We start from the raw sequence: 26,201 nt of genomic DNA, 5'->3' as shown, positions 1-26,201 counted from the left end.
CCCAGTAATTAACCTCCAGGAATTCAACAAATGGCTGGTCTACCGCCACTTCAACGTGGAGGGGTTTCACCTCCCCAGGGACGTCTTGAGACCCCTCGACTGATAGCTTACCTGTATCTGAAGGACGCAAATCTAACAATTCCTATTTTTCCTCTGCATCAGCAGTTCCTACTGTTCGTGTGGTGCCTACAGACCTTATAGTTCCCCACGCTTTCGTTCATTCTCTCATCGGCCTGTGATGCTTCACAATGGTCCTCAAACCTGTGGTGAAAAAGTTGTGCGTGCAGGGCACACACAAGTCATGGTCGACTTAGACTACATCCTTCTTTTCTGTAAGTTCCTGTGGAAGCTATCCCTACACCTCCAGACAGCTGACAACTTCCTGGAAAGTTTGGGGTTCGCCATAAATGAAAAGAAGTTGCTTCTAACTCCATCCCAAAGGACAACATTACTTGAGTTTGTGATAGATTCCCCCATATCAACTTTGAGTCTTATGGGATGGAAAGTGTTAAAGATTTGGCAAGAGCTAAAGAAGACTCTCTCCAAATGTCAAACTTCACTTTGACAGATCTTCCGCCTGGTGGGCCTTCTCTCTTCCTCTATCCAGGCGATATTTTTGGGTCCCCTACATTTTCAGGAGTTACAACGCCACCACCTCCACAAGGGATTGATCTACTCTCAGCTAGTACAGCTGTTGGAAGAAGCAAAGGAGGAACTCAATTGGTGGCTTTCCATATGGAAGCCTGGAATGGCAGAGCAATTTTCAGCTGCAATCCAGATTAGGTCCTAAAACCTAACAACAGCAAACAGGGATGGGGCGCTCATTGTGAGGATTTGTCATAGGCGGAAAATGTTCAGAAACGAATAGAGGTTACACATCAACTGCTTGGAACTTCTCTCTGGATCGTTTTCAGTCTGGTGGTGGAACAAGAACAGAGTTAAATCATGTGTTGTTCTGTAAAAGAACAATGTCTCAAGCAGTCCGTTATATCAACCATCTAGGGGAAATGAGGTACAAAGCTCTCAGATCATGCACAGAACTTCTGGCAATACTGCTTGGACCATACTAGGCAGGCAAATCAAGTGGCGGACTGGCATTCTCTGCACCTCCAAGATACAAGCTTGCGGCGGCTGGACCCTCAGGTATTCACAATCATTTGAACAGACAGGTCTTCTTCTTAGTGGACATTTTCATCTCAAGCCGGGATCACCACGTGAACTAGACCCGAAACAACATGCGTTGACTGTACCTTCTTTGGGATCCTTACAGCTTGGAGATACCTGGCTGCTAAAACATGGAACTCACTCCCCGCTTACCTTCGCCTCACCCAGAACCACCTAGCATTCAGAAAGCAACTTAAGACGTGGATATTTGACAAGTAATCCTCCTCCCATTTCTAAGCGCCTTGAGACCCTCTGGGTAGGTAGTGCGCTATATAAATTATCTGACTTGACTTGACTTGACTTGACACAATGCTGCAAATATGTTTGGGTGAATGCGGGTCTGGGCCCACTAATATTTTGTACTATATTGTTTGCTTATTGAAAAGTGTTAATAATGAAAATTGGAGAGAAAACATTTATTTTCTTAAAATGCATACTATAACTTTATTTAACACTAGCAGCCCGTCCCGACGTTGTCCGGGTATGAATTGCTGCCGGCCAGTAGTATATTGTTTTGTAGGATTTCGTTTTGATAGCAATTCTTATCTGTGGCAGGCCTGTGAAACGCTCCGATTCACAGTGCACTGCTGATGCACTTAAGAGTGCGTGTTCAGTAGTGTGTGAACTTGAGTTTCCCTACTTTTTTTTTCCTTGCAATATTATATAGCGCGAACTCGACAACATGGCATGAGCACAATTTACATTACAGCAGAACACATTCATTTGTGGTAGGCACGGGGAGACAAAGCGATTTGCCTGGAATCACAGGATGTTGAGCTGATGCCGAGATTCGAACGCAGCTCCCCAGCTCTAAAGTTCGCCATTCTAGAACTTGTGGCGGGAGGTGTGCCTAAAAGTGTATGTCGGTGCTGGCCATCAATGAGAGAGACCTGTGCATTTTTCAAATGGGTGGTGAAAAAATATGAGTATGTTGCTGGAGATGTGGGCCGCCGTGCCACCAATGTACTTATCGGGGGAGGGTAAACACCCATTATTCCGCAACTTTCTTTCCGCATACCATCACTCCGCATACTTTCATTACGAAAGTACCATGACTCCGCAATGCCATTATAACGCATGGCATTACATTGTATATGCTTTTACCACGCATACATTTACAACGAAATTCGTTGTAAATGCATGAATGGTAAAAGCATGTTTTTTTTTTTAATGTTTGGATAAGGTAAGTATGGGTATATGTTTTGGGGTACTGAAGTATATGTTTTGGGGTGTTTGGGTATTTTAAGGGTTTAGATATAGTTTTGGGTAATGGGGTACAGGGGTAGTTTTAGGGTTTAGGGATAGGTATGGGTTTTGGGGTACAAGGGTATTTTTAGGATTCAGGGCTAGGTTTGGGTTTTGGGGTATAGGGGAATTTTTAGGGTTCAGGGGTAGGTTTGGGTTTTGGGGTACAGGGGTATTTTAAGAGTTCAGGGCTAGGTTTGGGTTTTGGGTTACAGGGTTATTTTCAGGGTTATGGGGTAGGTTTGGGGTTTGGGGTGCAGGGGTATTTTAGGATTCAGGGGTAGGTTTGGGTTTTGGGGTACAGTGGTATTTTTATGGTTCCGGGTTAGGTTTGGGTTTTGGGGTACAGGGGTATTTTTGGGGTTCAGGGGTAGGTTTGTGTTTTGAGGTGCAGGGGTATTTTTAGGGTTTAGGAATAGGTTTGGGTTTTGGGGTACAGGGTATATTTATAGGGTTAAGATGGGTGAACCGGGCTTCTCCCTGGTATACGGAAGAGCTTCGACAACTGAAGTTGAGCTGTAAACGTGCGGAGAGGGCTTGGAGGAAGCAATATTTACCATCAGCAAAGGCCTCTTTCAGGCTCGCATTACAGGGCTATAAAGGGCAGATTAAGCTTGCTAAGGCGGCCTTTTTGGAATCCACTTTGAATCAAGCGCCCAATAAATCGCAAGCACTATTTAAAATCAAATCGTCAGGGACATGTCCCACCCTATATGCGTGGCTAATACGGTCCCTACATCGCAGGCCTTATGCGATTCCCTGGCGGGTGCTTTTGAAGAGAAAAGTGCTAAGATCTTAGAGGGCTTAAAACATCCCTTGCCCAATACTCTCGGTCTGGGAGCTCCGGTTAGCCCGCTCAGTCGAACCCGGCCAGTCGGCTCTTGTCCTGGCTTGGGAGCTCCGAACGGTTATCCAGTCGACCCCAGTCGACCGAATTGTGCCTTCCAACTGCAGTCCCTGTCCTGGGAGCTCCGGTTGACCTGTCCAGTCGACCCCAGACAGATGCCTTTGGCCCTGGTCTGGGAGCTCCGGACGGCTCACCCAGTCGACCCCAGTTGACTATTCCAGCTTTTAGTTTGGGAGCTCCTGTTTTTATCTCCAGTCGACCCCAACTAAAATCCTTTCCTCGTCCCTCTTTTGAGGAATTCTGCAGTTTGGCTAACACGGTGTCCTCTGGTTCTCCGCGTGATCCACTGCCTCCCAAATTTTGGAAGGCTTTTCAGGCGGAACTCTTTCCACCGTTGCATTCCATCTGCCTTCAGTCTCTGGAGTTGGCATCCGTCCCCGAGTGTTGGAAGTTAGCAGTAGTGTCACCTCTGCTTAAGAAGCCAACGCTGGACCCGGCCTGTCTGTCCAACTATCGGCCAATTTCCTTGCTCCCCTTTCCTATTAAAATCATGGAAAAATGGGTAACCCGCTCGCTCTCAGGTTTCCTGGAAAAGATCGGTTGGTTCGATGAGGCACAGTTTGGCTTCCGCCCCGGGCACGGGACTGAGTCCGCGCTCGTAACCGTATTGAACAACCTTCGCTCGCGTGTCGACAGTGGTCGGGCAGCCTTTTTAGTGCTGCTCGACATGTCGGCCGCGTTCGATACGGTTTGCCATCGAACCCTCATCGGGAGACTTGAAGAGTGTGGGGTCACAGAGGACGCAAGAGATTGGCTCATATCCTATCTTGACAGTCGGCAACAGCTGGTCTCGCTTCCTCCTTTTTGTTCTGAGCCAAGGAAAGTAGGGCAGGGGGTGCCACAGGGCTCGGCCATCAGCCCAATACTTTTCAATCTGTACCTCCGCCCCTTGGTCCAGCTTATAAAATCTTTCGGTGTCTCGGCTTTCAATTATGCCGATGACACCCAGCTGGTCTTTTCCTTGGAGGGCATTAAGGCAGTCTCGCTGGAGACATTCCATCGCTGCATGGCAGCCACAGCGGACTGGCTACGGGCCAACTCCCTACAATTTAACAGCGCTAAGACTGAGGTCCTCTACTATTCCACAGATCGGATCTCGCGGGCACTTCCAGAGAACTTTTGGCCGGCCTCCTTCCCCGAGCCAGTCTCGGCTGCGTCATCTGCCCATAACTTGGGGGTGATCTTCGGCCCAAATTTGCAGCTTGACATGCACGTCAATAAAACCATGTCTACTTGCATGATGCTGTTACGCATGCTGCGTAAAGTTCTGCCCCTTCTCCCCGCCCAAGCAAGGCCGGAAGTAGTTCGCGGTACTATACTAAGTCGCTTAGATTATTGTAACGCGCTACTTCTGGAGGCCCCAAAAAATCTAGTGGGGAAGTTACAACGAGTGCAGAACATGGCCGCCAAGTTGGCTCTCTCACGGCCTAGGTCTAGTTCTTCTACCCTGGCTTTGAGAGAGTTACACTGGCTCCCGGTACATCTGAGAGTGCTGTACAAAGCCGCCTGTTTAGTGTTCAAAGCTGTACATCATCTGGGCCCGATACCTCTGCAGAATATGTTCTCTTGGTACTCTGCCCCGCGACTTCTCCGGTCTTCTTCTGCGCATCTCTTGGTAGTCCCGAGGTTTCAGAGAGTCAGGATGGGTGGCCGCTCATTCAGTGTGGCAGCGGCCAAACTTTGGAACTCCCTGCCTCTCTCCTTGAGAAGCCACAGCAACTATCTTCCGTTCCGAAAGCTCTTAAAACACACTTATTTCCTAAAAATGCTGTGTAAGTGAATAGTGCTGTCGCTCAAGTTCAAGCGCCAGGATGCCCTTTGGGTGACAGGCTGCACTCTATAAATATACTAAATAAATAAATAATTAAGGGTGTTGGGGTATTTTAAGGATTAAGGGTGGGTTATGATTATGGGGTGCAGGGGTATTTAAAGGGATCAGGGTGGGATTAGCACACGATATGAGACATGGCATGAAGGGCGGAATGTACCACACGCCCCCAGCACAACGCAGACACGCCCACAAGGGACTACTTTGCTGGCACGGTTCTTTTACCTTTTAAATGTATATGGTGGGCGTCTGCATAGCCTATGTCCTTCTGCTGCTACCGCCCTTTCCACGCTGTATTGGGTGTTGTGATTGGTTCTGTGGTTCCTGAGATTACCCACCTCAAAGGTTTGGGCTCTCTCTTTATTATATTAGTATGGATGAAATATTATACCAATCCTGAGTTACTTCACAAAGTCAATGAATACTTTCGTGTTTTGCTACTGTGAATGTGCCACCTATTAAAAGTTGCCTTTGTGATGTATAAATCCTACAATGGCCATCATCCTTTCACTCTAAAGTTTTGAGAAGAGGCATATTCCACAACTGAGATTACACCCTTCCATTAAAATTATTTTCAGTCAATTATTGTATACTGATGTTGTTTTCCTCTCCCATCGTCCCAGAAGTGACATTTAGGATGGATCTTGAACCTTTCCACAAGACATCCATTTCTTTCCTACTTACCTCAAAGATATGGAGGCCCACCATAAACAGTAGTTCAGAGAAGTTTTACCACAACTATACAACTACAAATTGAGATTTGGCAGGGTTTTCCACACTGTTTGTTGGGCCTGCAAATCATGCTGGTTCATGCATCTCTATCCTGACTATTGTTTTGATATGGAGTTTCCTCAATCAAAGAAGTAGGATTTGCACACACTGGAAAATGTACAATTTCTTGAAGTTAACAGTGCAACGTCATCCTGGACACTGAAGAAAGAAGTTAGGAAGAGCAAAGTTTGAGTAGCAGCACTTACCTGGGCCGCCGCCCTGCTGAAGCTGTTTAATTTTTTCATTTAAAGATTGTTTCTCAGGAATCAGATGGCTTAGCTTACTTTGATACTCCTAAAGAAAGAAACAAGCCTGAATTAGGCATATAATGCAATTGAACACTTTCTTACAAACATCAATGTAGTCACATGCTAAAAGAATAGGACATGCAGATAGGTAACACATAGGTTTCTCACTGTTCACATGGCAACATAGTCATCTGACACTTTGAACGGATACAATTTGACTATTCAAGGTGATTTAAGTACTCTCAGAAAAATTCTTCTATCTGTCTTTTTCCATGCCATAAGTTTCAGGACTGCAAGACGTGCAATATACCATTAAGATAATGTCCTAAATAATTTAAAAACATAACACTCTGAAATAATTCTCTTTCCTAAATATATACAGTTATCATGTTTGCTGATAGCAAGGTATCATTTTTTTCAGTACCACCTCCTCGTTTCAACAATACATTCATTGGCCTACAATGGCAGGCTCACTAACCAAAACATGTCACCTAAAGTGTATCTATCACATTTTTAGGCTACGAGCTCGTGGAAGTGGGGGTGATGGGAAACAAATACAGTGCTTTCCAGGCTGTTTTTGTAAACTATAAAACCAGCTGAATCCTATCCCCATGCATGTACATTCTCCCTTTTATAAAAACAGTAAGCAAAATAATGTCCATGCAGTTTTTGCAATGCATCACCAGAACGCCGAGAAAAGGAACTCTGGGCCACGCCCACACTGCTGACGCAGTTTTACGCTAGGCCCGAGCCCTATAAAAAGAATTAGGCTGGTACCAAGGCCCTGAGATTCGTTGTGTTGCTGTAAAAGCATAAAAACGTTTATTTGTATAACAGAAAACTTTTTGGAAACAGAGTGTAGACCTATATACGGTACCAAACACGGCAACATTCAATTACCACATATATGTCACATGTTGTTATAAAGCAGTCAGAGTGGGTTATACAGCGACTCTTTAAACATGAAACACATTGAATGTATCTTTGAGAGTTCTGCGCTGATGATTACAAAGTTTATTGGTTTGCATGTCCTATACTGGTTGGTATAAGAAATCAATATCTTCGATACTGCTAAGGTATACAATAATTAATTATTTGTTTTTTATCAGAGACACCATACGGTTTAAGGTGTATGACTATGTTCCCAATATGTTGATGTGTAGCTCAATAGAACACTGCTGTGTTTATTTAGTGCATTGGTGTGTGCACAGTAAATACTAGAGGGGGTTGTGTATATATAACACAATGGTAAACTTGCAAAATGTACTGATTTCTAGGCACGGGTGCAGAAGTGTAACATATCAGTTGCGGTGCATAATATACAAGGTTGACATCATAATGTAATGGTTAAATGGCAATCACACTGATTCACATGCATATCGGACTACTTTCGAAGAGCAACACATGAGTGCAGATAATGTTTAATATGCTTGTTCATATACATAATATATTGACTCTCACTTGTAATGATTTAATAGTCTGTGCGAAATGTACAACCTACAGATTTTAATCAGATTACTTGTGTGATGCGATGGTTCACATGCATATTCTACTTTCCATGAATACCACATTGATTTGCATGCACACTGAATTGATCGACCTACACAAGTATATTGTTACATACGTAAATAGTGTTTCATTCTTTTGATGAACGGGTCTGTATGTGTAAAATATTGGTTTAAATATACAACCCATTGGTTTGAAACCATTGTATTGAATGATGTACTGGTTCTCATGCTTAACCTGACAGCTTGCATATTTAGCCAACTACTGATTTGCATGCCTAAAGTACTGGCAGACATACACAACTCTATTTCTCTCATGAATAGACTATGGTTTACAAGTACACTATGTGTGTCTGAATACAAAATTAACTACTTCTAAATATCACTTACTGATTTGTGTGCAAAATATACAGGTATATATTTTTGTATGCCCATTGCATGCTATGTATTTGTTGTTCCCTCAATCAAACTGGTTAATGAAAAGCAAACACCTTGAATTTAATGGGTTAAATACTGAAGCCTGTCTTTCATAAATTGGTTTGCTCGCACTATACTATACTATGGTTTGAATTAGTGGATGTGAAGGGGCAGAGACAATGGCAGGGGCACGTGGTCTCAGGAAGATAAAGGCTCCGTTTTCTCGAGTCGTGGGGGATGCAACCTCCTGTGAAGTTGAGAAAGCTGTGTGTTACCACTTCTTGCCACCGTGAGGAACGCAGGCAGATGTGTATTCCTTTAATAGCAGTGTCAGATAGCTTACACTTTCAAAATTATTATATAGAAAAGAAAACATTTGGCTTACAACTGTTCCTTTTCAGTTTTGCATAGGGTCCCATGCTAATTTGACATCTGTAAATTTTGACATTCTGTAAAGCATGAGTCTTTTGATATTGAAGGACATCAGGGCCTCATATTTGTGTTAAATAAAGGAAACCCAAGTTCTGGTAGTCCATGGAACTGTCTGAAAGGGGCTAGTGCAACACACATCATTATATACAAGAGATTGTTAGTTTGAATGTAAAAAGCAACTATTTAAAGTTCACTTGGGGGCCTATTTGTGCGCTTAAGTGTGCGCTACGAGGCAGCGAGCCACAGTGCACCATATCCGTTATAAAGAACTTTGTTTCCTTAGCTTGTACTTTAACAGTCAAGCAGTCAATATAGAATATATTTTCATGGAATGTAATTTTATAATTATGCTTCATCCAGAGATGGTGAATAAAAAGGCCAATGCGTTGTCGCAAAACTTTGGCTCCATTGGAACTCCTATGTTACACTTTGGAAATGTATAATCAAACAGGCTCTGCCATGTTTCTGGATAAGATCATTAGGGCAATGCTTTCAGAGACATGGTCTTGGCAGAGTGCAGTAAAGGAAAATATAATTTATTTTGTAAGCATCTGTTCATCGTGTAAGGTGCTAGGAGTATTTGGTATTGCACCTTGGACAGAAGTGAAAGGGTGTGTGTAGCATCATCCCTTCCTGCAAATATTCTCTGAGGCAAGCTCCATGGAGACAGAAGAAGGCTCAGACGGATTGAAGAAAACGACATTGGCGTCAGGACATCAAGATGAAATGGTTGCAGTCGGTTGACGGACCGCGCTGATCGTTATCAGTCAACGGTCTTAAAAAGTGGAGCAGTTAGTCTCGAAACAATTGTGAGGATTGCGTCAGTATCCAAGCTGTTGCTGGTCATGTCCGAAATCGATGGAAGACACAAAACAATCTAGGGAGGAGTCAGTGCCCATTGTGGACTCAAGTCACAGCACACCCAGTGACTCAAAACGTTTTAGAAGAAAAGCAAATAGTAATGCCTGAGCCCAACACTAGAAGGCAGGAGTACAGAGCATATGTATCCAATGCCACACTTACTAAGCACAGATTGATTTGTTTGACAATCTTCCTTATCAATGATCTTCTCTCGACACACATCAACAAATTCTCTAAAAGAGAAGGCACAGACCTAGTTTCATAACAGCTCTAAAACAGTACATCCTCGGAGATAAAATGCATTTACAGAGGTACAAATGTATATTTGTCAGATAAATAAGGCTAAAGTTGCTGCGAATATTAATACATGTTAACAATGATGTCGGGACATGCTATGTTAAAGATCAGGGGTGTGAGCTCATTCCTGGGTTACCAATATCATCACTGTATTCACCAATACCTCACTGTAATGACACATTTCACAACTCTTAAGAAGCTCTAACCCTTCTAAATACTGTGGTCAAATTACATGGTTCAGCTACTTAAGATTGTTTTGGACTAGGGATCACAACTAATACTCCACTACCGAAAGGTGTTTTGTCCGTACCTACAAAATGAATTCATATACCTATCAGTTAACATATACAGATTGATGAACATGCTTAAAGATTTACTTGAAGAAATGTGTTACCTGTAACTGCAGTTATCCAGTATTGGTATCTTTCATAGATTCACATGCCTGAATCATTCCCCGTCGTCGGGGTGGGAGTCCCCGGTACACAAAAAGAGTAATGTCATATAGACATATACATAGTAATAGGCCAGAGGCCTCTCATTAGTAACATATCCATGTCTTTTTGTAAAAAGGACCAAACTTTGGCCAAGAGCCAATCAGATATCACCACCCTCTAGAACCTTCGTGGAAGGAGCCCTAGTCCCTCAGATTTTCGTAAGCACAGTGCTAAGTAGTACCTACTGAGAGAACCAAGGTGAGCCCTTCCAGGGAAGGCGGGTGGGTTGCAGGTGAATCTATTTCTTATCCACTATTATAGGTATCTTTCATAGATTCACATGCCTGAATCAGAGTAGCAAGTAATAACCAGCACATATCGTATAGTACAACATGTAAAATCACTTGATAATAGAATATCAATCGTGAAATACAGCACGTAATAAGATACTGTAAACATAGAGAAATGTGCAAGAAGGTAATAGAATGGAGGGATGAAAGGAAGAAGACTCACCTCTAGTGAAATAGATGGCGGAGTACCGCTTGACCCACCGCTGCATCCTTCATCAGTTCTGAATCCAAGCTGTAGTGCTTGGTGAACGTATGAAGTGTCTTCCATGTCGCCGCTCTGCATATGTCGATGATGGATACTCCAGCGAAGAGCGCCATAGAGGTGGAGACCACTCTAGTGGAGTGGGCCCGGACTTTAGAATGCAGAGGATGTCCTGCCTGCTGGTGACAGAAAGTAATGGCTGCCGAGATCCACCTTGAGATGGACTGCTTTATTAATGGAAGACCTTTCCTGGGACTGCTAAAGGCAATAAATAGTTGGTTGGATTTCCGAAATTGTTCTGTTCTATGGATGTAGAACTTCAGACATCTCTTTAGGTCTAAGGAATGGAGACACCTTTCTGCTGCGTTGCTTGGATTCGGGAAGAAGGACCGCAAAACTATAGGTTCATTCAGATGAAAGTTGGACGGAACCTTTGGTATGAATTTAGGATTAGTTCTTAAGATAACTGTGGCCTGTTTGAACTGCAAGAAAGGGTCGTGAATGGAGAAGCCTTGGAGCTCACTCACTCTCCTTGCTGATGTGAGCGCTAGTAAGAGAGCTGCTTTCCATGACAGATATTTGATGTCGGCTTTGTGTATTGGCTCAAAGGGATGTTTCATTAACTGAGCCAGTACGATGTTGAGCTGCCAGGTAGGTGGCAAAGCCCCCACTGGAGGCAATGTCCTGAACAATCCTTTCAGAAACTGCTTGATCAGTCTATTGGACCAGAGAAAAGCACCAGACGAAGAACGCCTATACCGAGATATTGCCGCCAGGTGAACTTTTATTGAGGCGTGGGCCAACCCCGAGTTAGCCAAATGAAGCAGATAAGGCAGATTCTGTGCCGGCGAAGACTCGAATGGGTGTATCCTGTTTGTCTTACACCATATACAGAATCTTTTCCACTTCAGGGAATACATCTTGTTGGTACTGTCGGCCCGGGCCCGGGCCAAGACTACCCTGCATTCTTGAGGAATGTCTACGTTCTGGAACTCTCTGTACTCAGGAGCCAAGCCGATAATTTGAGAGATGCTGGATCCGGATGTTGGACTTGCCCGTGGTTCATTGTCAGGAGAGTCGGACTTGGCCTGAATGGAATTGGCGGTTCCAGCGACCGGAGGTGAAGTTCCGTAAACCAGTGTTGGCGTGGCCACGCCGGGGCTATCAGGATTAGGGTGCAATGCTCCGCCTTCATTTTCCTGAGAACCCTGGGAATCAGGGGAAATGGAGGAAATGCGTAAGTAAAGACGTTGCACCATGCGATGGAAAATGCATTCCCGAGAGACCCCTTCTGGGGATGCCAGCTTGCGTAGTATTGGCATTTTGCGTTGAGTTGTGTCGCAAATACATCCAGGTGAGGTTTGCCCCAACGGGAGAATACGGTGTTGAGAAGATGTTGATCCAGCTCCCACTCGTGGCAGATGGAGCGTTGCCTGCTTAGAGAGTCCGCCAGGGTATTGTCATTCCCTGGGACATACTCTGCCCGTAAAGAAATGTTGTTTTGAAGTAGCCACTTCAAAATACGTTGAGATTCTTGCGATAGCGTCAGAGATCGAGTTCCCCCTTGTTTGTTCAGATAGTGGATTGTGGTGGTGGTGTCCGTTCTCACAAGCACTGGGGAATCCTTGATCCGGGGCAGGAATGCTCTTAGTGCCAGGTAGACTGCCCTCAATTCGAGAAGGTTGATGTGCAGATGTTTTTCTGTCCGAGACCATAGCCTGTTGATCTGGAGTTCCTGCAGAAACGCACCCCATCCCTCCAATGAAGCATCTGTGGTGATCACATGTGGTGAGATTGGTAGTAGGAATGGAAGGCCCTGGTCCAGGGCCGTGATGGCAATGCCGGGCACCGGGCAATCCCCTGGTAGGCTGCCAGGTGTGGGGGCCGTTTTTTGGCAGGGGGCCGGTTTTGTTGCTGCTGGGGCCGAATTTTAGGTCCTACGATAGCGTTAGTCAGAAAACAAATCAGAGAACTGCCTACCCTGCTTCACAGACTGCGTCTCTCCTCGCACCGGGCATGAGCAAAAAAAAGCACTGAACAACTATATCATCACTCTCTCTGGATTATCTACACTGCTACGCTGCAATCTTCATCATCTGTATATGCATTGGAATTGGCGCACATTTAATAGGTGGTGGGTCGGTACGCGCTCCTGCGCAGCGCGCAGATGTCTCACCGGCGCCGTCACGTCTGCGCGGTCTTAGTTCACCCAACTTAGGTTGAGGCGGCCGTTGTGTTGACATGCGCATTGGGGGTATGCGTATTAAAGTGTGCGTGACCGCTGCCACCATGAGGCCAGGTCGAGAGGACCTGCAGCATTCCAGAATAACTAAGCCACCCCATAATTTAATTATTTCCAGCCCCTGCCTGCCTGTCCCTCCGTCACTGCTGATTGACTGTCGCCCGCCGCCCGCAGGTGAGTCACTGTGATGTGTCGTTTGTTTTTTACAAATTATCATCAGATTAATCATGATTTGGCACTGTGGGCTGACCGGGATTAAACAAAGGTTATAGCTTGGCCTAAGTAATGACCTACGGCTACGCCCGCCTATACTTTTTTGTTTAATCCAAGGCCCAGTTCACAGCGCACTAGCGCCCTGGGGCTGCCCCTGCAGTGTGGATTTATTTAATTATAAGTACTGAGCAGGCCTCCTGGCTGTTGGTGAGCAGGGGCCAGGGTGTCAACCCGGTCGTGCTGACTGCTGCCAGTCCGGAGCGAGGTGGTGGTGGCTGGCTCAGGCAGCAGGCTGCCTGGCCTACCTGTGCCTGCAAGCAAGAGTCCGGCTATGCTAGTGTTGGTGTATGCATTATATTCAAATAGCAAAAGAACAAACTACGAGGTTATATCCTCACTATCAATGTACCATTTTTTTTCTATCACCAAGCGGTTGTTTTTGCCTATTAATAATATATTATTAACAGTTAAATTCCAGAATTCGCTGTATTACTGTACCTCAACTAATAAATAAAGGTTCGCAAATCTGCTCCTCAGCCCTGTATATTTCATGAGGTATCATTTGCCGAAAAGAATGATGCGTAATTATGTGGCTTAGTGCCTAAACTTGTGTAAATGATAGTATTTGAAAAAGGAGGTCCTAATAAAGGTTTCCCGATTTAACTCATTTTCATCAAAATAGCCTCGGATTTTTAGCTTCATCTAGGATGTAGAGTCTCTGCAAAGTGGGTTCATTAAAAACAAAATTCCCGCACATCTTGAGACTTGCACGTATCTAGTAACCAGGGTGGTCGGCGGACTGGCATCACAACGAGGATTGAACCCCAGATGAGAGCGGTCAACTTGTAACCTTGCAGCCCAGTCAATAAATGAATTCTTATGATAAACGAGAGCAACATTTATTCTGTTTTTTAAGCAACTAGTTAGTCTTATTTTTAAAGGCAGAGTAACAGACCTATTTATTTAAATGTGTGTGTCCATCGGTCTTTAAAGTCTCTGAGCACTGATCAATGTGATGCCATAAATTGTTAACAACCAATTGCCTCCTTCCTTTTTTTACTCCTCGGATGCCTTACTCATGAGAAGGCTTCCCCTTGCTGACAGACTGACTCTAGTGTTACTGTTATGGTCTCCACCTGGTAGGTGTTGTGGATCCTTGGAGATACATCATCCCTCCCAGGCCCGGTCCTCGGATTTTCGGGGCCCAGGGCAAAAGGGAATGTGCAAGCGGTTTTGTGGAGACTCCACCAGGGCCACAGCTCCACCTCTAAGCCACCCCAAGCACAGTACATTTTGGAATGAAGGTGTGAGAATTGCTTGGGGGCTGAGTTAAACCTGTCGCTAAAGTGCTGACAATGGACGCCCTGCGGAGTCTCTGAATGGGCAGCCCGAGAGGTGTACCCCTCCCCTAGGCCTTCCCACACCATCCCTTAGAGGACCTTGGAGGGGGGGCCCCCTCGCATGAGCACAATTGTAAAGAAACTCATTTCTGTCACTTTGATTGGCAGGGGTACACGAGGACTGGTGGTGTGCTGCCAGTGTGTGGGGGGCGGGGGGGGCCATCCTGGTAGGCAGAGTGAGAGGCCCTGGGCAGCTGGCCACATGCCTAGCACCGGCTCTGATCCCTCCCTCCATGCTAGTAGTCCTACCTTCCCCTCCTTTTGTAGGCAACCCTTTGGTTCCTCCTGCCACGGCCGCCGCGCCGGATGGGGGCTGGTCTGGCGAAATTTGCCAGGGCTGCTTTCAGTTCCCAGTCCGGCCCTGCCCTGGTCCAGATTTTGAGGTTGAAGCCACCAGTCTAGGGCCTGCACCATGGATGGAGTGATCAGGATTAGATCGTCGAAGGAACCTGTAAACTGGATCCATTGAGTGGATTGCGCCTCCTGCAGCGGCCGCATACGAATACGGCAGTCATACGGCAGTGTGGGATCAACAGGATGTTGGAAGACATCATCCCCAATAATGACTTGTACAGGCGCACCATGATGGTCTTCTTGGCCTGAATCCGGGCTGCCAGAGACCTGAGTTTGAACTGACGTTCCTGTGAAGGAAAGGCTTTTTCCTGATCCGTATCCAGGACTGCCCCCAAGAAAGTGAGGCGTTGGGAAGGCTGAAGTACAGACTTTTCCTGGTTGAGAGTGAGTTCCAGGTTTTCAAAGAGTTGTAGACAGGCGTCTGAGGACCTGCTCACGCCTGCGAAAGTAGGTGCCTTGACGAGCCAGTCGTCCAAGTATGGGAAGACTTGGTGAGGGTGTTGGCGAAGATATGCTGCCACCGGAGACAGACATTTTGTAAAAATGCGAGGAGCCGATTTCAGTCCGAAGGGCAGCACCCGGAATTGGTAGTGTCTGCCCGCCACCGCAAACCTGAGGAATTGTCTGTGGTTCTTGTGGATCGGTATGTGGAAATAGGCGTCTTGTAGGTCTAAAGACACCATGAAGTCTTTTGAATCGAGCAGCTGCAGCACCTCCTGTATGGACACCATACGGAACGACTGTTTCTTCAGGTATCCGTTGAGGTCTCGTAAGTCCAATATAGGTCTCCATTTTTTCTCCTTTTTCCGTATTAGGAAGAATCGGGAATAGAATCCTTTGCCTTTCTAATCCCGAGGTACTTTTTCTATAGCTCTTTTGTGGAGCATTATAGAGAGTTCCTTTTGTAGGAGATGTAGATTCTTGTGGTTCATTGGACGTGGAGGATTCGAAGGAGGATTTTCTACAAACTCCAATGAATGTCCGAACTGCACTAGCTGAAGGACCCAGCGATCCGTTGTAATTTGCTGCCAATTGTGGAGGAAAGATGAGATTTTTCCTCCAACTGCGTAAGGTGGAGAAGAAATGGAGGCCTGCGGTAGAAAGAGGTCATTGCCTTCTGGCTTTGTCTTTCTTCCCTCCTCGTCCACGAAAGGAAGATTTGTTGTTTGATGACTGATTTTGTTGCTGCTGCCTTTGTTGGTACTGGGGTTTGTACTGCTGGTTTGAGCTGTATGATGATTTGTACCCCTGATAGCTACCTCTTGAAGGTTGTCCTCTTCCTCTGGAGCCCCGAAAGGAAGTATTTCTGAACTGGAGAGTACCTAGGGCTTTTGCGGTATCAGTATCCTTTTTTATTCCTTGCAGCATCTCGTCTATGTCTTTCCCAAACAGTAGCTGGCCATCAAACGGCATGTCCAATATCTTGGCCTGCACTTCCGGTCGAAAAGATGTGGCCTTAAGCCATCCTTGGCACCTTAGGACCGCAGCCCCTGCCAGTTGTCTGAATCCTGTGGAGGCGATAGCGAGATCCATCGCCACGTCGATCATCTCCGAGGCTGAACGTTCGCCCTCAAAGAGAATCTTTTTTGCTTCCTCTTTTTTGGTCTTCTGGGATAGTACCCAAATATGGAGCAATATCCGCCCACATTTGGCGGTTGTAGCGCCCTAACAGGGCTAAGGAGTTAGTCACTCGTACAGTGAGGGCCAACATGGATGAAAACCTTTTGCCAATATTATCCAGTTTACGACCCTCCTTATCTGGTGGCGCAGTCAACGCCGCCGACGGATTATTAGATTTACGCTGCGCAGCCTGGGTAATGACAGAGTCTGGTTTTGTGTGACTTGTAAGGCATGCAGGAGCTGTGTCAGGAGCCTTATACTTTTTGTCGAGCCTGGGTAGAACTAGAGGCAAAGATGAAGGATTCTTCATTATTTTCACTCCCTGATCCCAAATATAATCAATAATGGGAATGGATCTCACAGCCTTTTTAAATGGCTCTTTAAAGTCATACAGGAAGCAAATCTGAGGTTGCGTGGTCATTTGGATCTTGAATCTTGAACCAGCCCTTTCCAAGATGTTATGGAACCCTCCAATGTTTTACGGAGGCGAGTCTGCCTGTGCTTGGTCAGGGGAAGCCGGATCTGGAATAACGGAATCATTCCATTCGTCGTCCTGCAGTTCTCCTTCTTCTTGCTGTTCCTCCTCGTCTTGTGCTCCTTCTTCCTCTTCCTCATCAGAAGATGGTAAAGGAGGCAAATAAGCAGTGTCCAGTTGAATGACCTAGGGCGAGGTGATGGGGTAGGTGTCACAAGTGGCGGTTGCGGCCCTACTGGAGGAGGTGGATTGGAAGGAAACCGCTGCTTATAATCCGCAATGAGAAATCGTAAATCCGTCACTATGGATGCTGGAAGACACACCATAGGTTGTGAAGGTGGAGGAGGAGTAGAGTGATATTCCTCCTGGAAATGCATTCCTTCCAGATCCAGTTCTTCACACTCAAAACTTTCATGGATTTTAATGTCAAGTTCTGATGGGTTGGTAGCTGTCGGAAACAGTGAGCCATCATCAGAATCCTCTGTGTCCAACAAATGAGCCGGTGGCAGTGGCTGGACTCTATTTGGTGACGTCAATTCTGGCGTCAAAGTACGCTTAGTTATCCTGAAGTGTGTGTAAGAGTACTTAAATGAAGGTGATCCTGTCGTTGGCGAGCCCGTCGACGGTGTGGACGTCGACGGGGGAACGTCGACGGCTATAGCAGGCGTCGACGTCGTCGTCGTCGACGATGGAACTGTCGACGGCAGCGTCATCGACGGTGTTTTGTTCGTCGACGGCAGAGTCATCGACGGTGTTTTGTTCGTCGACGGCAGCGTCGACGCTGGAGACGTCGTTGATGGTCCCGTCGACGGCTTTCGTCGATGGTCTCGTCAATGGCTTCGTCGACGATAGAACTGTCGACGGAGGCTTCACTGTCGTCGACGAATATTTCGTCGACGATGAAGAAGGTTTCATCGACGTCTATGGGGCTTTAGTCGTCGACGATGATTTTTGTTTCGTCGACGAGAAAGCGCTCGTAGCCGGGGGCTTCGTCGCCGATTTTTTAATTATTATTACAGATGGAATGGACCTACCCGTCGACGACGAGGCTGAAGTAGTCGTCGACGTTGAGGAGGATGACGATGCCATCGATGTGGAGATTGTTGTCGTCGACGTTGTTACAGACACCACTGAAGATGTCATGAGAGACTTTTTGAAGTTAGTATACTGAAGAGAAACCTTCTCAGCCATGGCCTTTGAACGAACCTCTGAAGACTTGGGCGTCTTCTTTTGAGGTGGCTCCAAAGATGGTCCTAGGGATGACGTTCTAGGCCTTTTGGGAGAGGAATGAGTACTTTTGATGGAACACTCACTCTCCCCTGAAGAGACCCGGTCCTTGTCCTTAATTCTCTGGAGCCAGAGCAGCAGGCGTCCCTCTCTGTCCTTCCGAGTTTTGGTCGAAAAAGTGTGGCAGACCTTGCAATCCTTTGCAGCGTGGTCGAGGTAGAGACAGTAAAGGCAGTCCTCATGTCTGTCATCAACATGAAGCCTCTTTTTCCCACAAGAGGCACAGGATCTAAATAGCCCTTTTTTAGGAGTGTCAGCCATGTTCAACTGAAGAACTCCTCACAGAGAACAATTTCTGAGAGAAAAATATCGACGTGCGGTAGAAAATCTGAGGGACTAGGGCTCCTTCCAGGAAGGTTCTAGGGGGTGGTGATGTCCGATTGGCTCTTGGCCAAAGTGTGGTCCTTTTTAAAAAAGGACATGGATATGTTACTAATGAGAGGCCTCTGGCCTATTACTATGTATATGTCAATTTGACATTACTCTTTTTATGTACCAGGGACTCCCACCCCGACGACGGGGAATGATTCAGGCATGTGAATCTATGAAAGATACCTATAATACTGGATAACTCTAAAACAATATTTATGTTGATGCTACTTTGTGTGAGTCTAAAAGATTGTGTGGGATGTGCTTTGTAACCAGAAATTCGATGTAGAAAATCATTGAATTATGCTAGTCACTAATCTTCCCAGCTACCTCCTTTGTTTCAGATTCACGGCCCCAACCTGAGTTTATTGCTAGTTTCCATGCCTGCAGCTGATTCACTACCAATTGTGAACTAACGTCTCTAACATCTCCCTTACAGGCATAATTATATCTCACAAACCTAAACTGAATTCAGAATTGATGCTGGCACCTCCACCGATCTCTTGCAAAGACTCCAGACAATCCAGAACGCAGCAGCCAGACTGATCCTCAACCTGCCCAAGGGACCCACATCACCCAGCACCTGAAAGACCTCCACTGGCTCCCCATCTAGAAGTTATGCTAGTATAAGGACCTGACCCACGCATACAAAGTCCTCCACAACTAAGAACCAGACTACATGAACCATGCCTGGTCTTGAACCAACCCTCCAGAAGCCTCCGCACACCTCGCCGTCGCTTTGACACCACATATCTGCCGCAGCTGCTCCGGTGGATGCTCTTTCTCCAACTTCGCCGCCTAAGCCTGGAACACCCTCCACCTCTGCACTTCTCCTTCGCTGAACTACTTTAGGAAGGCACTAAAGACCTGGCTCTTCAACTGATACCTGCAGCACCTCGCCTGGATACCCTTGGGGTGATTAGCCACGCTATACAAATACTACTTGATTGATTGATGATTTGTGAGCCAATAAAATATGGAAGAAAGGTCCTTCAGAAAACATAGACAATAAAATATGGCTGTCCAGCACGGACATCACATTTAAGGCATTTTGTAAATTAAAGTCACATTTCATATCACTGATTCTCATTTTGAAACACAATAACCCTGTGACATACTAGATGCAACTGCCACAGGGCATTAAAATCTAGCATGAATTCCATATCTCATTGTTCAAATTTTCTCCTTAATACAAGTAGTTAGGATGTCTGACTCCCTTACTGGTGGTTGACGGTCGACTGGAAAATGAAGTATGAGAATGCTAGATTCCATGTCCCTTTCCTCCTCCGGAATTCCTCAGGTAAACTGCCTTCTGCTTAAGCTTCACTCACCAACTTCCCCAATTGTGTGTGTGGTAACTTACAGACCCCCCCTTTACATGCCTACCTTTCCTCAAGCTTTTGGAAACATTATGTTATGTTATGTTAAAGGAATTTAGTACCGCGCACATACACCATTTGGTTTCTTGGCGCTCGGAGACCAGTGGAAGGACACAGGGGAGCGAGTGCAGCTAGCCATGAGCAAGTCGGAACAGATATGTTTTCAAGAATTTACGGAAAGTAGAATAGTCAGGAGTGAGACGGATTAAGAGAGGAAAGGAGTTCCAAGTGGACGGAGCAAGAAAAAAGAAACAGGCACCACCGTGCTTCTTGCGATTGAACCTAGGAGTAATCAGAAGATTGTGAGCAGAGGATCTGAGGTGTCGAGAGGGAACATAGGGGTGCAAGCAGAGAGAAATAAAGACAGGAGCAGAGGCAAAGAGAGATTTAAAAATGGTAGATCCAAATTTAAAGATACAACGTTGCGCAACCGGGAGCCAGTGTAGAGTTTTTAGCATCGGGGTAACGTGTTGGTGTTTGGGCTGCTGAAAGATTAATCTGGCTGCCTGGTTTTGCACCAGTTGGAGTCGGTGGAGATGGTATGCAGGAATCCCCACGTATAGACAGTTGGCATATTCTAAACGTGAGGTGACTAGGGCCATGATGACAAGGGTGAGAGCCTCTGGTGATAGGAACCTTCGGATCTTCCCGATTCTGCGAAGATGATAAAAGCAGGCCGAGGTAACAGCGTTGATGTGCGGCCGCATCGAAAGGTCACTAGAGATAGTAACACCTAGGCTCTTCACAGAGTTGACTGGGCAGGGAGGGGGACCAAGGGCAGGGGCCAGAAGTTGGGAGTCCAGGGATGTGGGAGCCCGCCAATCAAAACCAGCTCTGTCTTGCTAGGATTGAGCTTCAGCTGGCTGAAGTTCATCCACTCATAGATGGTAAGCATTGTGGTTTGAAAATTGGAGCAGGAAAGAGGGGAGGGGGTCGATGGGAAAAATAAGTTGCAGATCATCTGCATAGTTGAAGGTGGTGACAGAGGAGTGACGGAGAGAGACAAGGAGGGGCTGCATATAAAGATTAAACAAAAGAGGGGACAAAGCAGAGCCCTGGGGAACACCACAGGAAAGTGAAATTCGGGGAGCAGAGAAGGAAGACAGGTGAACCGATTGGGAGCGGAATTGGAGAAAGGACACATTCCAGGATAGGGCCCGGCCCGAGATGCCAGCATTTCTGACACGGTCGACCAAAATGTCATGGTCGACCGTGTCAAAAGCGGCCGAGAGATCAAGTAGCACTAGGGCCTGGGCCAGGTTCTTATCAGCCCCCTGTCTCAGCGTGTCCATAACCGCCACCACCACTGCCTCCGTGGAATGGGCCGGTCTAAAACCTGCCTGTTGATCATCGAGGAAATGGGTTTCCTCGATGAAAGTGCTCAGGCAGCGGGTGACGTAGGTCTCCAAGACATTCCCCAAATAGGGGAGGAGGGAGATAGGTCGATAGTTACCCAAGATCGCAGAGTCAGAACCAGGTTTTTTTAAAATAGGTACCACCACAGCGCTTTTGAAAGCATTGGGGACAGAGCCTGTAGAGAGTGATCGATTTAGAAGGTCAAGAGGAGGGCCGGGACAGGCCATAAAGGCATCTCTTAGGATTGAAGGAGGGCAACAGTCATTAGGGGAACCAGAGCCGACAGCCTGGAGTAATGAAAAAAAAGTATCCAAGGAGATAGGGGGAAATTCGTGCAGGGAGTGAGGATTCGGGGAGGGGAGGGCGCTAACCTGAGACAAGGTGGTAGGAGGGATGTTGTTTTTAATTGTGGAGATTTTGTCGATAAAAAAAGAATTAAGGGAGTCGCACAAAACTTGTGAGGGTAGAGGCTGAGGTGTAACTCGATCAGGTAGGGAAAGTTCAGCTACGATGGAAAAAATTTATTTTGTTTTGGATGCAGAATTGATAACTTTCTGGGAGTAATGGGAGGATTTGGCCAAAATAATAGATTTTTTGTAGGATTTTAATAGGTCAATATAAGTGGACTTTAATAAAGGATCATAGTTGCGCCTCCAACGGCGCTCAGCCTGTCTGAGAAGGAGTTTGTCAGCCTTCAGTTGGTCGGTGAACCAACGCTGAGCGTCGTGAGGGCGTTTAGATTTAATGATTTTAATGGGGGCGACCACGTCACTGGCTTGAGACAGCCATTGGTCCAATGTGGCTGCTTGAGAATTCAAGTCAGGGTGGTCAGGGGGGAGTGTGGAAGCAAGAGTCGAATGAAGGAGGGAAATGTAGGCGTGCTTCCAATTACGTGCCGAAAAATTAGAAACTAAAGGGGGACGGGTAGGTGCTGAGAGTTGTAGGGAAAAAGAAATAAAAAAATGATCGGACCAGGTGCAGGGATAGACCAAAGGGGGGGAAATATCGAGGTTGGTGGTCCATACCTGGTCCAAGGTATGGCCCTTATTGTGTGTAGCAACAGAGATATGTTGTGAGAAATTTAAACCAAGTAGCAGACCGGAGAATTCGAGTGAAAGAGAGGATTCAAGGGGGTCTAGTGGCCAATAATTGAAATCACCAATGATCAAGACCCTGGCGGAATTAATGGCCGTCTGCGAAATTAAATCGCTAAACAAGGATGGGAAGGAGGGCATGTTGACAGGGGGGCGATATACTAAAACACAAATGAAAGAAAGTTTAGGAGATGTGAATTTCAACGAGAGGATATCAGAATTTAGTATAGGGGTGGTTGTAAGGGAAGTGAATTGTAGGTTGGAGCAGATGATGGCAGCAACTTCACCGCCAGGTCTACCAGAAGTCCTATTAGAGTGAAGATATAATAGCCCGAGGGTATAGCGGCCAGGATGTCAGGATAGGTTATTCAACATTATAGCTGAACTCGCCAAAAATACGCCAGACTTCTTGTTATCGGCGATTTTAACTTTTGGCAAGGCGACACTCACGAGTGCCCAACGTCGGTAGCCTTCACAGAGCGACTCAGTGAGATGAATCTCTCACAGCATATTAAGCTAGCCACCCACACTAAGGGGCATATTCTTGACCAGGTCTGGTCTGCTAATATGGAGATCCTAGATCTACAGATCACACCATGCACCTGGTCAGATCATTTCCTCATCTCCTTTTACCCCCCCATATCCCCCTGTGCCAAAACCCCTCACTCAGTGATTAGTAAGGTAAGGAATTGGAGCCGAGTCGACATCGCCAAACTCTGTTCCTTCCTAGCCACCTCTAAACCCCCCTGCCCCTTACCCCACGACCCCCATCCCTCTCTTCATGCTCAGGCCGAAAATCTCAATGCCTGGCTGGCCACAGGCAGAGATAGCCTGGCTCCACTCAGGAACGTAAATCATAAAATACCCCATGACGCACAACCCTGGTTCACCCAACACCTGAAAGAGATGAAACTGTCCCTGCGCCAATCAGAGCGAAAGTGGAGACAGAACTATTGCCCCATGTTGAAATTCTCCTTCATAACGGCTTTGCAGGAATATAAAGCTGCTATTCTGAAGGCAAAAGCCGATTATTTTTCGCAAAAAATTCTCAGCGCCGACAACAAAGCAAAGGAAATATTTTCCATTGTGGAGGAACTTGTCAAACCTGATCGGATTACCACCAAACCAGCCCCCTCCCAACAGCTCTGTGACTCCCTCAATACCTACTTCTTCGATAAAATAGCCATGATTAAAGCCAGTAACCCCAAGACCACTCCCCCCCCCCCCCGGAGCCCATTCAGATATATTATAATTCATCCGCATTTGATTTTTTCCCGCCCATCACACAAGAGATCTTTTTCTCTCTCCTTAAAAAAGTCTGTTCCGGTTCCCCCACAGATAGCTGCCCCCCCGAAGGCGCCGGCATCCATGGTATCCCTTTAAAATGGATTTCCTCCTTTCTCAGTAATCGTCATCAAGCCGTCCGCTTATCCGACTTCATGTCGGAAAAAAAGGAACTTACCTGTGATGTACCCCAGGGTTCTTCTCTTTCCCCACTCCTATTTAACCTTTACATCCGGCCATTAATATCAGATCTACGGAAGAGGGACGTAGCCATCTTCAACTACGCTGAAGACATTCAGCTCGCCTTCACCATCAATCCCTCTCCTCCTGCAATCGAATCCTTTCAGTCCACCTTGACGTTCATTCGAACCTGGATGAACACAAGTCAACTCAAATTAAATCCAGACAAGACTGAACTAGTACTAACCAGGCCCTCATCAAACTCCTGGAATCCTAGCTTTTGGCCACCCACCCTGGGCCTTCCACCTACCCCTGCTAAAACAGTAAAAAGCCTTGGGGTCTCCATTAGCAGCGACCTTACTCTAAAGACCCAAGTTAACTCCGTAGTCTCATCCTGCTTCTTTCACTTGCGCAGGATTAGAAAAATCCGCAAATTCCTCTCCTTTGAGGCCCTGGTTCAGGTTACCTTGGCCTTAGTAATATCACAAATCGACTATTCTAACTCCTTGTATGCCGGGATTCCCGCCTATCAGATGCAGAGGCTTCAGCTGGTTCAGAACCAGGCGGCCAGACTTGTACACGGCCTACCCAAGTCGCACCAAGCCAAACTTCTTCTCAAAGGCCTTCACTGGCTCCCTGTGGCGCAACGCTCCCTCTTCAAGATTGGTTGCCTGACCCACAGAGCCCTTTCATCCCATGGGCCAGCCTTCATCTCTAACAGAGTCCGGCGCTACATTCCCCGCCGTACCCTTCGCTCTGCAAACGCAAATCTCCTGACACCCTCCACCTTCAAGCGCAAGAAACACGGGGGGATGAGATTCACATTCCTCGCACCCCAGTTCTGGAACTCACTGCCACCCTCACTACGTCTAATGGAGTCCTACCCCATGTTCAGGAAATCCCTCAAAACCTGGCTGTTCTCCCAGGCCTATGATCAATAACTCACACCTTCCCTTCTGTTCACGCCTCCCTACCCCAGCGCCAAGAAACCATTGGTGAACGAGCGCTATATAAATCCTTTTTATCATATCATATCATATCATCATGGTTACCTTTGGCAAACAGGGAAATGTAATTGATTTTGGCTCTGAGAATCGCCTGTTTCAGTGGTTAAATTTCATTGCCATTTTCATAATAGGAAGTGAGTCTCACATTTGCCTAAGATGGCTATCATGGTCAGGTTCTAGCCACCCACCTACGTGCATTGAATTAATGTTCTAGCATCATTTCTCTCTCAAGACACAAAAAAGGTGTCTCTTCTTCCACTCAACATCTAGGTTTCGGGTACAGTTTTTGGAACTGGCTTATGACTGTACACATTCAACTCCCCCGAGATCAAAGAAAACTTTTTGTTATCATAGAGAATATAGATTTGTAAAGTAGGGGGCTTCTCCTATATGAATAAATTACTTTGTTATAAGAGATGACTAAAAAGTGTCCCCTCTACAGCCAAGCAGCAGCTGACTGGAACAGGAATGTTACCACAAACAAAGTGAATGCAGTATGAACTTACACAGGTACATACCAAAACATACAAATGATGCAGGTTAACTAAAGTTATAACACATCTTCCCCCTTAGCAAATAAAAAAAAAACAGTACCACAAAAATAAAAAACAGCAATAGTAAATATAAGTTACAAGAATTCAAACTTTACACTGCATAATCATGTAAGTATCTCAGTGGTCTGGGTTCTCTGCGTGAGCTTTGAGTCTCAGGAGGTTCTGTCCTTTTCTCCAACAAATTTCTGGTGGAAGAGAAATTGTAGTGTGGGCTAAGCCTGGTTTGCACACATGTTATGTTAGCATGGCTTATTAAAAGTTTAAACGCCATTTTACCATTTGCTGCTTTTGCACACGACACTGCATATAGCTGTTTTTGTTAGTTAGGCTGCGCAAATGTCTTCACATGGGAAAGGCTTGTTTTCGACATCCCTAGACTTACATCGTGACCATAGTCTGCACAGTGAGTGCTGAAGCCTTCAAGGTTATCCTAACATGGTAGCTGTTGTTCGAACTGATTGGCTAACGTTTTTTAGACACAACAAATGGCAGATGCGAGCCAACTGAAATCCTGGCGCCTTTATTATCACACTGCAGCCATGATTAAACACACTTGGAGAAATTTTCCGTTTCAAGGGATGCAGATAGCTTTTGCTGATCCTGAAGTGATTCACTCTTGCTGAGCTGAGAGGTAATGGGGTCCCCGTACAAGCCTAAGAGACCTTCTTTAGTTTATAAAACATAGTTCCTAATAGGGAGGGTGTTATAAGTAGGTGCTATAAGACC

At 46.1% G+C, this 26,201-nt stretch overlaps 1 protein-coding gene across 4 annotated transcripts in view; it reads right to left on the bottom strand.

The window, feature by feature from the left end:
* ITSN2 (intersectin 2) overlaps nt 1–26,201 on the bottom strand; it is a 1,355,209-nt gene that overhangs the window by 679,885 nt on the left and 649,123 nt on the right. For all 4 annotated transcript variants that reach the window (XM_086926255.1, XM_086926257.1, XM_086926256.1 and 1 more), the window contains one exon: nt 6,122–6,209. In XM_086926255.1, coding sequence (XP_086782381.1) covers nt 6,122–6,209 — 88 coding nt within the window. The remainder of the gene's footprint in view (nt 1–6,121; nt 6,210–26,201) is intronic.

This window comes from Lissotriton vulgaris, chromosome 6 (assembly GCF_964263255.1).
Source record: "Lissotriton vulgaris chromosome 6, aLisVul1.2, whole genome shotgun sequence".
In the NCBI taxonomy this organism is placed as follows: Eukaryota; Metazoa; Chordata; class Amphibia; order Caudata; family Salamandridae; genus Lissotriton; species Lissotriton vulgaris.
This window is presented reverse-complemented; position numbering and strand designations above follow the sequence as displayed.